Source organism: Scyliorhinus canicula, chromosome 3 (genome assembly GCF_902713615.1).
Source record: "Scyliorhinus canicula chromosome 3, sScyCan1.1, whole genome shotgun sequence".
NCBI classification, from domain to species: Eukaryota; Metazoa; Chordata; class Chondrichthyes; order Carcharhiniformes; family Scyliorhinidae; genus Scyliorhinus; species Scyliorhinus canicula.
Genome location: NC_052148.1, coordinates 131,114,730 through 131,132,935, shown reverse-complemented (window position 1 = coordinate 131,132,935; position 18,206 = coordinate 131,114,730). Strand labels below are relative to the sequence as shown.

Here is an 18,206-nt window from a genome sequence, read left to right as displayed (position 1 = left end):
AGCTTCCCTGATTGGCAGTAACAGCACCATGCGCGACAATACCTTGGATCAATAAATACTTATAAAGACTAGTAATAAATGGTTTATAACACTGAGACACCTCCAGAGCAGTGAGACACATTACAGTAATTATCTGAGCCCTACGCTCTGGAATACAATCCGTACAGCTTTCTGTCCCTCTTCCTCCCTTTAAACCACCGCTGGACCAATCTTTTAGTCATGATTTAATAGAACAAAGAGAACAAAGAAAATTACAGCACAGGAATAGGCCATTCGGCCCTCCCAGCCTGCGCCAATCCAGGTCCTTTATCTAAACCTGTTGCCTATTTTCCAAGGTCTACTTCTCTCTGTTCCCCACCCGTTCAGATATGTGTCCAGATGCATCTTAAATGATGCTATCGTGCCCGCCTCTACCACCTCCGCTGGCAAAGCATTCCAGGCACCCACCACCCTCTGCGTAAAAAACGTTCCACGCACATCTCCCTTAAACTTTCCCCCTCTCACCTTGAAATCGTGACCCCTTGTAATTGACACCCCCACTCTTGGAAAAAGCTTGTTGCTATCCACCCTGTCCATGCCTCTCATAATTTTGTAGACCTCAATCAGATCTCCTCTCAACCTCTGTCTTTCCAATGAAAACAATCCTAATCTACACAACCTTTCTTCATAGCTAGCACCCTCCATACCAGGCAACATCCTGGTGAACCTCTTCTAAAGCATCCACATCCTTCTGGTAATGTGGCGACCAGAACTGCACGCAGTATTCCAAATGTGGCCTAACCAAAGTCCGATACAACTGTAACATGACCTGTCGACTCTTGTACTCAATACCCCGTCCGATGAAGGCAAGCATGCTGTATGCCTTCTTGACCACTCTATCGACCTGCGTTGCCACCTTCAGGGTACAATGGACCTGAACTCCCAGATCTCTCTGTACATCAATTTTCCCCAGGACTCTTCCATTGACCATAGTCTGCTCTTGAGTTAGATCTTCCAAAATGCATCACCTCGCATTTGCCTGGATTGAACTCCATCTGCCATTTCTCTGCCCAACTCTCCAATCTATCTATGTTTTGCTGTATTCTCCGACAGTCCGCCTCGCTATCTGCAACTCCACCAATCTTAGTATCAGCTGCAAACTTGCTCATCAGACCACTTATACCTTTGTCCAGATCATTTATGTATATCACTAATATCTCCTTATGTGGCTCAATGTCGTACTTCATTTGATAACAGTAAGAAGTCTTACAACACCAGGTTAAAGTCCAACATCTTTGTTTCATACATACCTCTTCATTCACCTGAGGAAGGAGCAGTGCTTTGAAACAAACATGTTGGACTTTAACCTGGTGTTGTAAGACTTCTTGCTGTGCTCACCCCAGTCCAACGCCGGCATCTCCACATCATGGCTACCTTCGTTTGATAATGCTAGCCTTTTCATTACTTCGAAAGCGCTGTATAAATAACTGCTTTTGTGTCTGTATAGTTTATAGATCAGAAGACGTCAATCCTCCCTCTGTGCCATAGTTATTTCGGTTAGTTCATTCCAGATCTATTGTCGGCAAATTCTATGATCCGCCCATCATTGAAATCCCTCCTCAAACACATCTATGTGGTCGCACATACTGCCCATTGACACAACATCCGTCGCGCCCCGCGCAGGTTGCGACTTGACCAATATTTTCGTTGGCAGGCAACAATCACGGGAGCGCTCCGAACACTGCAACCAACCAGACCCTCCAATCAGATCTCACCACGCACTCGAGCAGCGCCCACCCCCCTATTGTGACGTTCCCGGCTGCGCTCCGCTGATTGGGCGGGAGGGGCGATCCTGGTGCGACCTCGCGATGGTTGTGTTTTTCTCCTCCCCCCCCCCCCCCCCCGGGAAAGTTTGGGTGAGCTGAAGCTGGCCGGCAGCGATGATAGGGGAGTAAGCGGGGGAGTGCGCGCCATGAACGGATCTAAGGTGGGACAAGCGGGCTTTACTTACTGGCACATGCACACAGGCAGGTGAGAGAGAGAGTGAGAGAAAGAAAGAAAGCGGGGCACAACCCTAAGCAGTGCGCCATTAAGTATTAAACGCGAGACACGTCTCGGGATGAAATGTTGGGGGTTTGGAGCCGGCCACCTGGAGCCCGGGACTGACTGAAGCTGGTGAAGTTCCGCTCGTGCTCGGCGGTTCGAACCATTTGAATATTTGAATGAAACGGCCGGTGTGTCCCAGTTCGGTGACATTGACCTTTTCTGTTTATTCAGGTTCAATGAACTGAGTGGGTGGAGGGCCGGGCAGTGGTTTGTTTACTTCCTTCTGATCTAAATCATAGAAGCACTCAGTAATATCTGCTCGTGTTATTGCTACATTAAAAAAATCTCGTACAAATAACTGCTCGTGTTATTGCTACATTTAAAAAAAATCTCGTACAAATAACTGGACCCTCCACCCACAGCCAGTACCATCCCCGTTTGGGTTCTGCCAAGCTCCAAAGGAACATTCTGGAGAGCAATTGATAACACAAACAGGACTGCCAAACCAGAAGGTTTGATCATGTGATACTGTATCACCTGATATGGAAAGAATATTGCATGTACCTTGTTTTTGTAAATTGGGCTTTGGGCCTGGGTACCTTGAACATCCTGTCCACATTACAGCCCTGGTTCAGATATGGCAGATAGAGCTGAATGCCAGGGGTGATGTGAGAGTGATAGCCCTTGACATCAGGGCAATGTTGACCTGTGTACAGCGAAGCTGGGTCTGTGGGAGTGGGAATGAGTGGGAATGGGGGAGGGGGTCTCTGTTGGTTGGAGTCATACCTGGCACAAAGGAAGATGGTTGTGGTAGTTGGAGGCCAATCATCTCAGATCCAGGACATCACTGCAGGAGTACCGCAGGGTGATGTCCTCGGCACAACCATCTTCAGCTGCTTCATCAATGACCTTCCTTCGAACATAAGGTCAGAAGTGGGGATGTTTACATAATGTTCCACCAGTTGTGGCTCCTCTGATTGCTGAAGCAGTCCATTCCTAAAATGCAGCAAAACCTGGACAGTATCCAGGATTAGATGTCAGGTGAAATTTGTGCTGTGCAATTGCTAGGCAATGGCCATTTATAGCAGGAGAGTATTTAACCATCTCCCCACAACATTTAATTGCATTTTTATTGCTAAATAACTCTCTCAACATTGAGAATTAGTCGCTGACCAGATACTTAATTTGGACCAGCTTGGAAAATAGTGTGGCTACAAGAGCAAGTCAGAGACTTGGAATTCTGTAGAGAGTAATTCACCACCCGAGTTCGTGAAGCCTGTCTGCAAGTCCTGAGTGTGGTGGTATACTCCCCACTTGTCTGGATGAGTGTAGTTCCAACAGTACCTGAGAAGCTCCACATCTAGTGGAAAACAGCCCACTTGATTTGTACCCTTCCCCAGCTTAAACGTTTGCTCCACCATTAATGCACCCTGGCTGCATTGTCTACCATCTACAAGATGCACTGCTGCACCTTGTAAAGATTCTTTCCAACAGGATCACCTAAACCAGTACACTCTAACTGGAAGATCCAAGGGAAACGGCCACATGGGAAAAGCACGACTTGCAAATTCACTTCTCAAGTCACTTGCCACCCTGACTTGGGAACTCTTGTAAACAACAGCACATGGACTCCTAAGGGTTCAAGAAAGTGGCTCACCACCTCTAATTAAATTGCACTGTAAACAGTTAATGCTGATAACACTTCAATTTTCTACATTATTTCAACAGTAACTTACTGACAGTATGTATATAAGCAGATTCAAAAAGAACCATCAAAAATATATTGTATTTCTGTTTATACGTGAAGGAAAAAAGAAGAACTGGGTTATAGAGAGCAGGTGAGTGGGGCTACGCATAAAGCACTTTCAGGGCCCTCACTGGCATTGTAGACTGAATATTCTCTTCCTGTGCTTTATTCATTATATGCTAGCTGATGAAACTCAACTTCTCTTGATTTCTCGACTGTTTCCATGTTGCCAGATTGGCATGTTTAATGTTCAATTATATATGAGCTGTAGTTCCTTCTAGTTCACCTCGCTTCCTGTCACTGGGCACTGTTGGAGAGCAATTGATAACACAAACAGGGTTGCCAAACCAGAAGGTTTGATCATGTGATACTGTATCACCTGATATGGAAAGAATATTGCATGTACCTTGTTTTTGTAAATTGGGCTTTGGGCCTGGGTACCTTGAACATCCTGTCCACATTACAGCCCTGGTTCAGATATGGCAGATAGAGCTGAATGCCAGGGGTGATGTGAGATGGGGTGATGCTGACCCAATCTGTTTGCAACATCTTATTTGAGCTGAGTTACTGCCTGCATGTTCTCTCCATTATACGGACCACTTGTAATACTGCCATAACACCCCCTGCACCTGTCCTACCTCAGCCTTGAAACTTTTATCTGTGCCATTGACATCGCCATACTTGACTAATAAAATAATCTCTTGGAAAGTGCCTCAATCTGCATAATTTCTAAATTTAACTCATCCAAATGTCTGTTCTGTGTGCTATCCTGCACCAGACCTCATTTAATGCCATCCTTCTGGCCTACATTTATCCCTTGTCTCCTAATTTCACCAGTTGTCCTTGTGTTTACATCTGAAAACCTCACCTCTCTCGTCTTCATAACCTCCTTCAGCTGAAATCCTTTAAATATCTCTTGTTTGAGTGCACGTCAACATGATGCCCTTTCAGATGGGTTTTCTACATCATCAGTGCTTTGCAAACACATTGTTCTTGTTCAACCAAGGCATTCTTGTTCAACCAAGGCATTTGGTGTGCAGCAGCTGGTTTGGTTCTAAACAGGTTTTTCTTCCAGTTTTCTCTGAATTTGTTGATGTCCTGTTGGTGTGTAGTTCCACTGTTGCACTTTGAGGCATAATACCCCAGTATAATTCTGTCTCTCTCAATCCCCATATATCTTTGGACTGGCAATCTTGAACAGCAGCACTGGAAGATTTGTTTTCCTCTCCCTAATCTCAAACTTGCCTGTTTGTTTGCTCTCCATATCTTTTTACTATTTGATTTAAGCAACTGTGTAATCCCTATGGACTGTGCTTCTACAGTGGGTTGCGGCAGTGAATTTCATGTTGTCATAAGTGCGCTCTCAAGATTTTTTAACCCTTTTATGATTGCCTTCTCACCTGGCTAATCTGTCCAAATAATCCATCACTTTATTTTAACTCTTGGGGTCAGCCAGTATTCCTGTCAATTGCAAATGGAAAATACAATTCAAACCTCAAGAAACTCCATAACTCTAATCCATCATCACTAGTGAAAATTGTTGCATCAATTCCATTGCTTCTGAATCCTCCTTATAATTTAAAAAAATTGTTGACATTATTTATTTGTATTTCTGAATCTGATATCCCAAAACGTATGAGAAGATAGCTATCATTGGCAGCACCAAGAAATCTCTGATGCAGAATCTTATTTGCGTTCAATTACTTAATGGGTTGTTAGTTTATGGATTTTACTTCGACTTTCTACCAACTAAATCTTCATCCTTCTAATGTTTTTAGACTTGCAAAATATACTCTAACCTTTTCAAGTTTGCAAAATATTCAAATTTGAAGTAGTGTTTGCATAATTGTCAGATGGAGATAAAGGCCTGGACTGTTATTCTTTACACATGCCCGCAGGCCTTTTTTGGATTTTTTGATTAGATTCTGGATAGCTACCTACGAAAGGGGTGGCACAGTGGCTAGCACTGCTGCCTCGCAGCGCCAGGGACCTGGGTTTGATTCGGACCTTGTGTGACTCGACATTCTTCCCATCCGTGTCTGCGTTGGTTTCCTCTGGGTGTTCCAGTTACCTCTCACAGTCAAAATGTGTAGATGAGATACCTTTGCATCATCTTTGACCACAGGCGAGGTTCCAGAGGATTAGAGAATAGCCAATGTTGTCCCTTGTTTAAGAAGGGAATCGGGGATAATCCAGGTAATTATAGGTCGGTGAGTCTGAACCAGTGGTGGGGAAGCTGTTGGAGAAGATGCTGAGGGACAGAATTTGTTCACCATTGGAAGCGAATGGACTTGTTAGTGATAAGCAACAAGGTTTTGTGCGGGGTAGGTCATGTCTTACCAATTTGATAGTTTTTTTGAGGAGGTGACAAAATTAATTGACGAGGGAAAGACTGTGGATGTCATCTACATGGACTTTAGTAAGGTGTTTGACAAGGTCACTCATGGCAGACTGGTACAAAAGGTAAAGTTGCATAGGATTCGGGGTGTATTAGCTAGATGGATAAAGAACTGGCTTTGCAACAGGAGAGAGAGAGTAGCAGTGAAAGGGGGTTTTTCAGAATTGAGATCTGTAGCTACTGGTGTTCCACAGGGATCAGTGCTTGACCCACTGTTGTTTGTAATATATAAAAATGATCTGGAGGAAAATGTAGATCTGATTAGCAAGTTGCAAATTGCATTAAGATAGGTGGAGTTGCAGGTGGTCAGAGAATACAGCAGAATATAGATAAGAGTGGAGAGTTGGGCCGAGAAATGGCAGATGGAGTTCAATCTGGACAAATGCGTGATGCTGCATTTGGGAAGATCAAATTCAGGTGTGAATTATACAGTAAGTGGCAGAACCCTTAGGAGCATTGACATACAGAGGGATCTGGGCGTTCCGCTCCATTGTTCCATGAAAGTGGCAATGCAGGTGGATAAGCTGGTCAAGAAGGCATAAGGCATACTTGCCTTCGTCGGCAGGGTCATTGAGTACAAGAATTGGCAGGTCATGTTACAGTTATATAAAACTTTGCGTGCAGTTCTGGCCGCCACACTTCCAGAAGGATGTGGATGCTTTGGAGAGAGTGCAAAGAAAGTTTACCAGGATGTTGCCTGGTCTGGAGGGTGTTAGCTATGAGGAGAGGTTGAATAAACTCGGATTGTTTTAGTTGGAAAGACGGAGGCTGAGGGGAGAACCGATCGAGGTCTACAGAATTACAAGAGGTTTAGAGGGTGAATAGTCAGAAGCTTTTTCCCAGGGGTGGCAAACTCAATTACAAGGGGGCATAGGTTCAAGGTAAGAGGCGGGAAGTTTTTCACGCAGAGGGTGGTGGGTGCCTGGAACGCATTTCCAGTGGAGGTGGTGAAGGCAGACATGATGGCAGTGTTTAAGATGTATCTTGATAGACACATGGGCGGGGAATGGAGGAATACAAATAGTAGTCTAAATAAGGAATTTGGATCGGCGCAAGCTTGGTGGACCGGAGGGCCTGTTCCTGTGTTGTAACATTCTTTGTGAGGTAGATTGGCCATGCTAAATTGCCCAGTAGTGTTCAAAGGTTAGGTGGGGTTATGAGGATAGGACAGGGGAGTGGACCTAAGTGGGGTGCTCTTTTGGAGAGTTGGTGCAGGCTTAATGGGCCTCCTTTTGCACTGTAGGCATTCTATGAAAAGCGCGCAACGCCCTCTGTGGGCAGCACAGTGGTTAGCACTGTTGCTTCACAGCACCAGGCAACAGGTTCAATTCCTGGCTTGGGCTACTGTCTGTGCGGAGTCTGCATGTGAAGAGGATAGCTCCCGAACAATATCAATGATTTGGTTGAGTGAGCAGAAAAGTGAATGGAATTAATTCAGATAAGTATGAGGTGATGCATTGGGCAGGTGCCCAAAGCAAAGGAATACTCGATAAATGGAAGGATATTGAGAGGGGTTGCGGAAGTGAGACCTGAGTGCATGTCCACAGGTCCCTGAAGGTGTCATAAGGTGCTAAAGAAAACATAAGGAACGCTTTTCTTTATTGGTTGAGGTATAGAACATAGAACAGTACAGCATAGAACAGGCCCTTCGGCCCTCGATGTTGTGCCGAGCAATGATCACCCTACTCAAACACACGTATCCACCCTATACCCGTAACCCAACAACCCCCCCCCCCCCCCCCCCCCCCCCCCCCCCCCCAACCTTACTTTTTAGGACACTACGGGCAATTTAGCATGGCCAATCCACCTAACCCGCACATCTTTGGACTGTGGGAGGAAACCGGAGCACCCGGAGGAAACCCACGCACACACGGGGAGGACGTGCAGACTCCGCACAGACAGTGACCCAGCCGGGAATCGAACCTCGGACCCTGGAGCTGTGAAGCATTTATGCTAACCACCATAGAATACAGAAGTAGGGCTGTAATGTTGGGCCACAGCTGAAGTTTTGTGTACAGCTCTGGAGAGATTGCAGAGGATATTTACAAGAATGTTGCCAGGGCTTGAAAATTGCAGCTATGAGGAGGGATTTGATAGGCTAGGGGCTTGGCACAGAGGACACCTGGGCGGTGACCTAATTGAGGTGTACAAAATTGATGAGCCTGGATAGGGAAATCAGGAAAGACTTGTTTCCTGCAGCTGATGGGTCAGTTAGCATGGGGCATAGATTTATGGGATTGAAAGAAGGATTCTAGGGGACATGAGGAAATGCGTTTTCACCCAGATGGTGGTAGGTGTCTGGAATTCGCTGCTGAAATTGGTGGTTTGAGGTTGAAAAGCTCAACTCATTTAAAAGGTACCTGGAACTGCACCCGAAATGCTGTAACATGCAAGACTCCAGACCAGTTGCTGGAAAGTGGGATTAGAAGGAGTGTTTGTTATTTTGTTTTTCTCTTTTGTGGGCGTGAGTGAAATGAAGGGCTGAATGGCTTCTTTCTGCGCAGTAATAGATGTGGGAGAATGAGTGAATGTGCTGTATTTGGATTTTCAGAAAACTTTTCCTAAGTCTCACCTAGGAAAGCAGGCAAATGCAGTATAATGTGCATAAGTGTGACGTTATTCACTTGGTAGAAATAACAGAATCCAGAGTATTATTTAATTATTTATTAAATGGTGTTAGATTGGGAAATGTTGATGTAAAGGGACCTGGGTGTCCTTATACCAATTACTGAAAGTAAGCATGCAGACGCAGCTAGCAGTTAGGAATGGTACATTGGTCTTCATTGCAAGAGCATTTAAGTACAGGAGCAAGGATGGCTTACAGCTGTTGTAGAGGGCCTTGGCGAGACCACACCTGGAGTTGATATCTTTAAGAGAGTGGATAGTGAGAGTGCAACAAAGGTTCACCAGACTGATTTTCTGGGATGGCAAGATTGTCGTATGAGGGGAAATTGTACTGACTAGGTGTGTATTTGCTGGAGTTCAGAAGAATGAGAAGGAACCTACCTCGCTGAAACTTTTAAAATAATGACATGACTGGATGCAGGGATTATTCCTCTGGTTGTGTGGGCAGGATGGTGGTGGGGGGGGGGCGAGGGGGTGGGGTGGTGGTGGAACCAAGAACAAGGGGCCGCAGTCTCAGGATAATTTAGAACTAAGATGAGTCGGAGGGTAATGAACGGTGGCATTGTCTATCACAGAAGGCTATGGAGACCAAGTCACTGAATATATTTAAGAAGGAAATACATTTCTAGACTCTAAAGGTGTCAGGCTGTGGGGAGAGAGCAGGTGTATGATAAGATAGAGGATCAGTTATAAGAGGATCAGCAAGGCGGAGCAAACTCGAGGGGTCGAATGGCTTGCTCCCATTTTCAATGTAACTTTACTATGGTTCTAATAATTGAAATTTTGATGGTCGGAGACTCCAGATTGGTAAACGTTATTTTTTGCTCTCAGGGAGGTGATTTAGCAATTAAGACTTATCTTATGATTTAAAACGGACAATCGTTGACCTGTTCTGGTACGTTTAATGTACTGTACACAAAGGGCAAATACGATTCATATCATTTAATATATTTGAACAGCTAGTCAGATGATCAGATACAATTATGGCCATCTAGGCATTGGCAGACAGCATCTTCCAATTTACATTTAAGAGTACATGTGTGGTCACTGGAAGTTGCTGTCAGATTGACTCTTCAAAAATGGCGAGTGCTCTTGGCTTCAATCAAGCTTCAATGTTTGTTTCGGCACAAAGTCCACACATTGTTGCAAAATATACTTTGACTAAATGAGTGTGTCAAAGTAATAATTGAGATCTGTTTGGGTTCTGCTCAGATCACTCTGCTCCTGACCTCATTATTACAGCCCTTGTTCAAACAGGGACAAAAGAGCTGACCTCCAGAAGTAAGGTTAGAGAGTGGCCCTGAACATCAAAGCAGTATTTGACTGGGCATGGCATCAAGGAGCCTTAGCAAAGCTGGCGTTGATGGGAATTGGGGAGAAACTCTTTGCTGATTTGGTGTCATGCCTACCACAAAGGAAGAGATGGTTGCATCAGTTCCAGGGTGTCACTGCAGGCATTCCTCAGGATGCCATCCTAAGCCACTGTCTTTAGCTGCTTCATCAAAAACCTTCTTTCTATAATCTATAATTGGGGATGTTTGATCATGTTCTCCATTTATGATTCCTCTGATACTAAAGCTGTCCATCAGCAAATGTTGCAAGACCTGGGCAATATTCAGCTTGGGCTGATGACTGTCAGACAGTGAACATCTCCAACATAAGAGAATCTGACTATTGCCCCTTGAAATTCACTGGCATTGCCATAGTCGAATCTCCTATCAACATCCTGGAGGTTACCATTGACCTGAAACTGAACTGGACTAGCCATATAAATACTGTGGCTGTAAGAGCTAGGAATTCTATGGCATATAACTCGCCTCCTGACTCTCCAAAGCCTGTCCACAATGCACAAATCAAGAATTGAAACACTCTCCAGTAGCCTGGATGTTGCAGCTCCAACAACACTTTAAAAAAAAATATAAAGTACCCAATTTTTTTTTCCATTAAGGGGCAATTTAGCGTGTCTGATCCACCTAGCCTGCACATCTTTGGGTTGTGGGGTGAGACCCACGCAGACACGGAGAATGTGCAAACTCCACACGGACAGTGACTTGGGGCTGGAATCGAACCCAGGTCTCGGCATTGTGCGGCAGCGCCACCATGCTGCTCCCTCTCCAACAACACTCTTAAGCTCGGTGCCATCCAGGATAAAGCAGCCTGCATGTTTGGCATCACATCTACAAACATTCACTTGCTTCACCATTGATGCACCGTGGCAGCAGTGTGTACCTTCTACAAGGTGCACTGCAGGAACTCACCAATCCTCCTTCACACTGTACAAATCTATGACCACTATCATCTAGAAGGACAAGGGCAGCAGATGTATGGGAACACCACCATCTGCAATTTTCCCTCCAAGCCATAAACCATCCTAACTTGGAAATATGTCACTATTCTATCACTGTAGCTGGGCCAAAATCCTGTAATTTCTTCCATCGCAGAACCTTGGGCGTACCAAAACCACATGGCCTGCAGTTGTTCATTAAGGCGGCTCATTGCCATATTCTCGAGGGCAATTAAGAAAGGTCATTAAATACTGACCTAACCAGCAACATGTCCCATGAGTGAACAAATTACCTAGAATGGGAGCAGCCAATGATAAATTGTGTTTATCACAGTTTGATTTAGCTGTTTCATAGAATCCCTTCAGTGCAGAAGGAGGCCATTCAGCCCAATGCACTGACACTCTGAAAGGCCCAATCTCTCACCCTATCCCCCTAATCTCACCAAGTGGCAATTTAGCATGGCCAATCCACCTAACCACATCTTTGGACGAGAGGAAATCGGAGCACCCAGAGAGAACCCACGCAGACATGGGAAGCAGTCACTCGAGGTCGGAATCAAACCCGGATCTCTGGTGCTGAGGCAACCATGCTAATCACTGTGCTTCCATTTTGCCTGTTGGGCAATTGATATTCCAGTTGCACAGTGGACTTTCTAGTGGTTCCATTTGCCAGAGAAAAGAAATTGACTAGTCCATTCTTGCTGTATTTTGAGTCTTGATTCCTTCTATTCATGATTCAGTTCTCACTTTGTCCAACTATCTTAAGCTGTATTACATTCTTCACCTAATTTTTCTTCCTTTTTTCATTTATTACAGCTGTTCTTTTCTGAGCCATGGCTTGAATTTACTTGTCTTTTCTGTTTTGAGTTGCTAACATACCTCCTGCGTTTCTGTAAGTGTTGTTTTGAATCACTTAGAATGCAGAACCAAGGCTTCAGACAGGGTTGTGGATATTTTAAGTATTTTAACAATTTTTAAAATATTAAGTCTTCCTAATTAGAATTGGAAAATACTTTAAAATAAAACAAGTAACTTAATGAGAAAATATTTATCCTAAAATAGCTGCAGAATGTACAGCTTATAGTGCATGTAAATGTGTCAAATAAAATGGAAGTTCAAACTTTTAAAAATAAATAATACCAGCCTACTTTTTCATTCCTTCTGTATTCCAAACAGCGAGCCAGTCGAAAGGGGTTGTTGGTTGATTAATCAGTGCCACACTTTTGTAGTCCCATTCCTGACCTATGTTTTATTCCAGCATGCCTGGAGGTTACTGTTTAGCCATCTGTTGTATTGTTACTCTTGATACAATAATGGTAATCAAAAGATGTCTGTTCAGATGCCTCTTTCCAATTATTGGCGACCTTGATTAGTTTTCATAGAGTATCCATTAGTATAGCTTTTATAATAATACTGAATAATCTATTCCAAAGTATGTTAAGTTGGCTAATTCTTTTTTTTTTAAATAATTTTTATTGAGATTTTCCAAAACATATCAAAAACAGAAAATAACAAGAAACCAGTATTACCACCAACCAAAAGAAAAACACACTAACCCCCAAAACCAAACCCCCCCCCCCCCAGTAACTACAAAAAGAAGAAATAGATAAACACCCGGCATATTCAATAAACACATATACACATTTCTCCCTTCCCCCGATCCTCCGCCGGGCTGCTAGGGACGCAAAGGCCAGAACACCGGCCTCTTTCGCCTCCTGCACTCCCGGCTCCACTGCAACCCCAAAAATTGCGAGTCCCCAGCCTGGCTTGACCCTGGATCCTACCACCCTCGACACCGTCCTTGCTACCCCCTTCCAAAACTCCCCCAGCTCTGGGCATGCACAGAATATATGGGCGTGGTTCGCTGGGCTCCCCGAGCACCTAGCACACCTGTCTTCGCCCCCGAAAAACCTGCTCATCCTCGTCCAGGTCATGTGGGCCCTATGCAGCACCTTGAACTGTATGAGGCTAAGCCTCGCACAGGAAGAGGAGGAATTCACTCTTTCCAGGGCATCTGCCCACGTCCCCTCCTCAATCTCCTCACCCAGCTTCTCTTCCCATTTACCCTTCAGCTCCTCCACCGAGGCCTCATCCACCTCCTGCATGACGTGGTACACGTCCAAAATCCTCCCCCCTCCCACCCACACCTCCAAGAGCACCCTGTCCTGTACCCCACGTGGGGGCAGCAGAGGGAACCCCTCCACCTGCCGCCTGGCAAACGCCCTAACCTGCATGTACCTAAATATGTTCCCTGGGGGAAGCCCAAACTTCCCCTCTAACTCACCCAGGCTCGCAAACCTCCCATCCATAAACAGGTCCCTCAACCTCCTAATACCTACCCTGTGCCAGCCCAGAAACCCACCATCGATGCTCCCTGGTACAAACTGGTGGTTTCCCGTATTGGGGACTCCATCGAGCTCCCCACTATGCTGTCTCCATTACCCCCAAATTTTGAGTGTAGCCGCCACCACCGGGCTCATGGTATACCTCATTGGAGGGAGCGGCAACGGCGCCGTTACCAGCGCCTCCAGGCTCGTGTCCACGCCGGACGCCATCTCCATCCTCTTCCATGCTGCCCCTTCCCCGTCCATTACCCACTTACGCACCATCGCTGGGTTGGCAGCCCAGTAGTACCCACAGAGGTTGGGCAGCACCAGCTCCCCCCCTATCCCTGCCCCGCTCCAACAACACCCTTCACATCCTCGGAGTCCCATGCGCCCATACAAATCCCGTAATACTCCTGTTGACCCTCCTAAAAAAGGCCTTCGGGATAAGGATGGGGAGGCACTGGAACAGAAACAAAAACCTTGGGAGCACCGTCATCTTGACGGACTGCACCCTACCCGCCAGCGACAGCGGCAACATGTCCCATCTTTTAAACTCCTCCTCCATTTGCTCCACCAGCCTAGTGAGGTTAAGCTTGTGAAGGGCCCCCCCAGCTCCAAGCCACCTGGACTCCCGGGTACCGAAAGCTCCTCCCCGCCCTTTTCAGCGGGAGCCTACCAATCCCCTCCTCTTGATCCCCCGGGTGCATGACGAACAGCTCACTCTTACCCAGGTTGAGCTTGTACCCAGAAAAGCCCCCAAATTCCCTAAGGATCTGCATCACCTCCGGCATTACCCCCACTGGGTCTGCCACATAAAGCAACAGGTCATCTGCGTATAATGACACTCGGTGCTCCTCCCTACCCCGCACCAGACCCCTCCAATTCCTCGACTCCCTCAACGCCATGGCCAGGGGCTCAATTGCCAACGCAAAGAGCAATGGGGACAGGGGACACCCCTGCCTCACCCCCCCGGTACAACCAAAAGTACTCCGATCTCCTCCTATTCGTGGCTACGCTTGCCATCGGGGCCTCATATAACAGCCTCACCCACCTGACAAACCCCTCCCCAAACCTAAACCTTTCCAGCACCTCCCACAGGTACCCCCACTCAACCCTATCAAAGGCCTTCTCCGCGTCTAATGCTACCACTATCTCTCCCTCCCCTTCTACCGCCGGCATCGTGTGGGGGTGGTCGGGGGGGGGGGGGGGGGGGGGGGGGTTGTTGTGTGGGGTGGTCGGGGAGGGGTTGTTGTGTGGGGTGGTCGGGGAGGGGTTGTGTGGGGTGGTCGGGGAGGGGTTGTTGTGTGGAGTGGTCGGGGGGGGGTTGTTGTGTGGGGTGGTCGGGGGGGTTGTTGTGTGGGGTGGTCGGGGGGGTTGTTGTGTGGGGTGGTCGGGGGGGGTTGTTGTGTGGGGTGGTCGGGGGGGGTTGTCATTTGCTCTAAAATGAGAAGTATTTCACGGAGATAATGTAATCATGTGGTTTAAAGAACATAACTCGAATTACTAAATTACACGATTGAGTCTTTTCTTCCTAATCATAAACCATTTAATGTCTTCCTCGTGTTTTCAGTTATAAGAAGCCTTGGATGAATTAGTGTTATCTGCTTTGAGTATTTTGTGTAAATCTTGGTCAAAACTATTGCCAGTTAGTTCCTTCTACGTTTAAAAAAAATCTAAACTGATGCTCTTCGATGATGTTTGGAGTGAAAGCTTCCGCTTCTTAAGAGTTTTGATAAAATTGTTTAGTTCAGGTTAACATTTGATTGGATTTTGCAACATATGAAGAGATGAACAACATTGCTAACTTGACCTTTTGCCAAATAATGATCCTAAATCATATTTTACTTTGATTAATATTGGTCATTATTCTGGAGTGATTTTCTTATCCCAACGCTTAGTTGAGGTATTTTTTAAAATTCCATTCGTGGTGATTAACCGTTTCCTTTTTGAGCTAAAGTTAGCAACAAAGTTTGCACTTAATGTATCAAAACAACAAAGGTGCTTCACAATTATAGATGGAAGGGGGGGGGGGGGGGGGGGGGAGGGAAGAGGGTATTCAAGGCTTGAGGGAATAAGATTTGGTTGAAGGGATAGGTTTTGGATTGTATTCTGTATGGCGAGAGATGGAACAAAGCTGGTTTAAGGGAAAGTTTTAAAGTTCTGGATCCTGATGGATGTTAGCTGTACTGCTGGGGGAGGTGGGTGGGAGAAGGAAGCACACAATAATTCTGAATTGAAAAAGCAGAGGATGCAAACTTGGTCATGGGGCTGAAGAGATTTGTTGGGTGGAGTGGTGTGAAGCTATGGAGTGAGAAATTGAAACAAATGTGTGTTTGTCATAATTTTGGGGGTACAGGGAACTATTGAAGATTGGCACAGCAGGTTTAGTAAATAAGCTGTACTTGCTACAGTGTAGGACAGGGGTGGGCAAACTACGGCCCGCGGGCCGCATGCGGCCCACCAAAAGTATTTCTGCGGCCCACCAAGTCATTAAAAAAAAAAAAAAAATTCTTTTTTAAGGTTAATGGGGGGGGGGGGCTGTTGGGTTACTTACTGGTATAGGGTGGATACGTTGACTTGAGTAGTGATCATTGCTCAGCACAACGTCGAGGGCCGAAGGGCCTGTTCTGTGCTGTACTGTTCTATGTTCTATATGAGGCGCCAAGAATCATAACCGGATGAAGTAATTATTTTACTTAATATACTATGCGGCCCTTTGTGAATTGTGAATTTCTGAATGTGGCCCTTGCACGGAAAAGTTTGCCCACCCCTGGTGTAGGACAATGTTTGACAAACTTTTTCCAGTAACCCACTTTTACAAAATCGTTGAAACTCTGGACCCACATCACATTAACAAAAATTCTACATAGTTATTTTTTAAAATGTCACATTCAATGATGGCACTTCTGTATTATTAAAAGTATAACATATAAATAAGTACATATTTTCTATTTTATTTTGTTTGGAGATCTAAGTAAAGAGGTAATTATACAGGCCTGAGGAAAGTTGACCCAAGTGGACTGGGCACACATAATTGAGGGCACGACAGTTAGGAACAAATGGGAGATGTTCAGGGAGATTTTAAAGACCTCTCAATTAAAGTTTATTCCTGAGAGGATGAGGATTGTAAAAGGGAGAAAAAAGTTCCATGGCGAAACGAGGAAGCCAAGAGAACATAAAGGCAAAAACTAGTGCATATCATACTGCAAAAGCTAGTGGTAAACTGGAAGATTGGGAGAACTTTAGGGGTCAGCAAAAAGCAACTAAAAATAGAATCAAAAATGCTAAGATGAACTATGAAAGGAAACTAGCAGAAAACATAAACACTGATGTCAAGAGCTTTTATAAGTATATAAAGAGGAAGAGAATAGCTAAAGTAAATGTTGGCCTTTTAGAGGATGATACTGGTGAGATAATAATAGGGAACGCACAGATGGCAGAGACACTGAACCAATATTTTGCCTCTGCCTTTACGATAAAGGATTTTCCAAGAACTGCAGTTAATGCAGAGGAACTTGGTGCAATAACAATGACTAGGTATTGAACAAACTAACGGGACTTAAGGCAATAAGTCTCTGGGACCTGATGGCCTGCACCCTAGGGAATTAAAGAAGGTGGGAGCAGAGACCGTAGATGTATCGGTTATGATATTTCAAAATTTTCTGGATTCTGGAAAGGTTCCGGTGGATTGGAAACAGACTAATGTAACTCCCCTATTCAAAAAGGGAGAAAGGCAAAAAGTAGGAAACCATAGACCGGTTAGCTTGACCTTTGTGGTGTGGAAATTACTGGAATCAATCATTGAAGAGATGACTGAACATTTGAAAAGACAAAGCTCAATCCACCCTTGTCAGCATGGTTTTATGAAGGGTAAGTCATGCTTGACAAACTTGCTTGAGTTCTTTGAGGATGTAACCAAGGTCGATAATGAAAAACCTGCGGATGTGCTATATCTAGACTTCCAGAAGGCACTTGACAAGGTGCTGCAGGGTTCAGTCCTCAGACCTCAACTGTTTCTAATCTATATAGCAGAGAGAGTACAACATAGCAAAAATTGCGAATGATACTAAAATATCAATGGAGCATAAAATGCCAAAAAATAGGCAAATTATTATCTAAATGAAAAGTAGGTTCGAAATGTGTTTGGGCAGAGGGATCTGGGTTTCTTTGTTCATGAATCACAAAGTCTGTATGTAGATACAAAATGTAATAAGAAAGGCAAATTGAATGTTAGCATTTATTGCAAAAGGACTGGAGATAAGTGGAGAAGTGTTGTTCCAATTGTAAAGGGTGTTGGTGAGACCACATCTGAATCATAGAATCATAGAATTTACAATGCAGAAGGAAGCCATTCAGCCCATTGAGTCTGCACCGGCTCTTGGAAGGAGCACCCTACCCAAGGTCCACACCTCCACCCTATCCCCATAACCCAGTCACCCCACCCAACACTAAGGGCAATTTTGGACACTAAGGGCAATTTAGCATGGCCAATCCACCTAACCTACGCATCTTTGGACTGTGGGAGGAAACCCACGCACATACGGGGAGAATGTACAGACTCCGCACAGACAGTGACCCAAGCTGGGAATCGAACCTTGGACCCTGGAGCTGTGAAGGAATTGTGCTAACCACAAGCTACCGTGCTGCCGTCTGGTGAGAATCTGGAGTATTGTCATGTTTTGGTCTCCTTATTTGAGGAAGGCTGTGGTGACATTGGAAGTAGTTCACAGGAGGTTCACTAGATTGATTCTGGTGGTGAAGGAGTTGACCTATGAGGGGAGATTAAACAATTTGGGCTTA

At 45.3% G+C, this 18,206-nt stretch overlaps 1 protein-coding gene across 3 annotated transcripts in view; it reads left to right on the top strand.

Annotated features, from left to right (window-relative positions):
- Nucleotides 1-1,858: 1,858 nt before the first annotated feature.
- Nucleotides 1,859-18,206, top strand: part of slc30a9 (solute carrier family 30 member 9) — a 191,296-nt gene continuing 174,948 nt past the window's right edge. Inside the window, exon 1 of one of the 3 annotated variants that reach the window (XM_038791311.1) lies at nucleotides 1,859-2,010. Coding sequence is in view for 1 of the 3 variants with exons in the window: in XM_038791310.1 (XP_038647238.1) it covers nucleotides 1,952-1,966 (15 nt within the window). In the remaining 2 variants the exon portion in view is untranslated. The remainder of the gene's footprint in view (nucleotides 2,011-18,206) is intronic. The other 2 variants (XM_038791312.1, XM_038791310.1) reach the window with 2 other exon arrangements.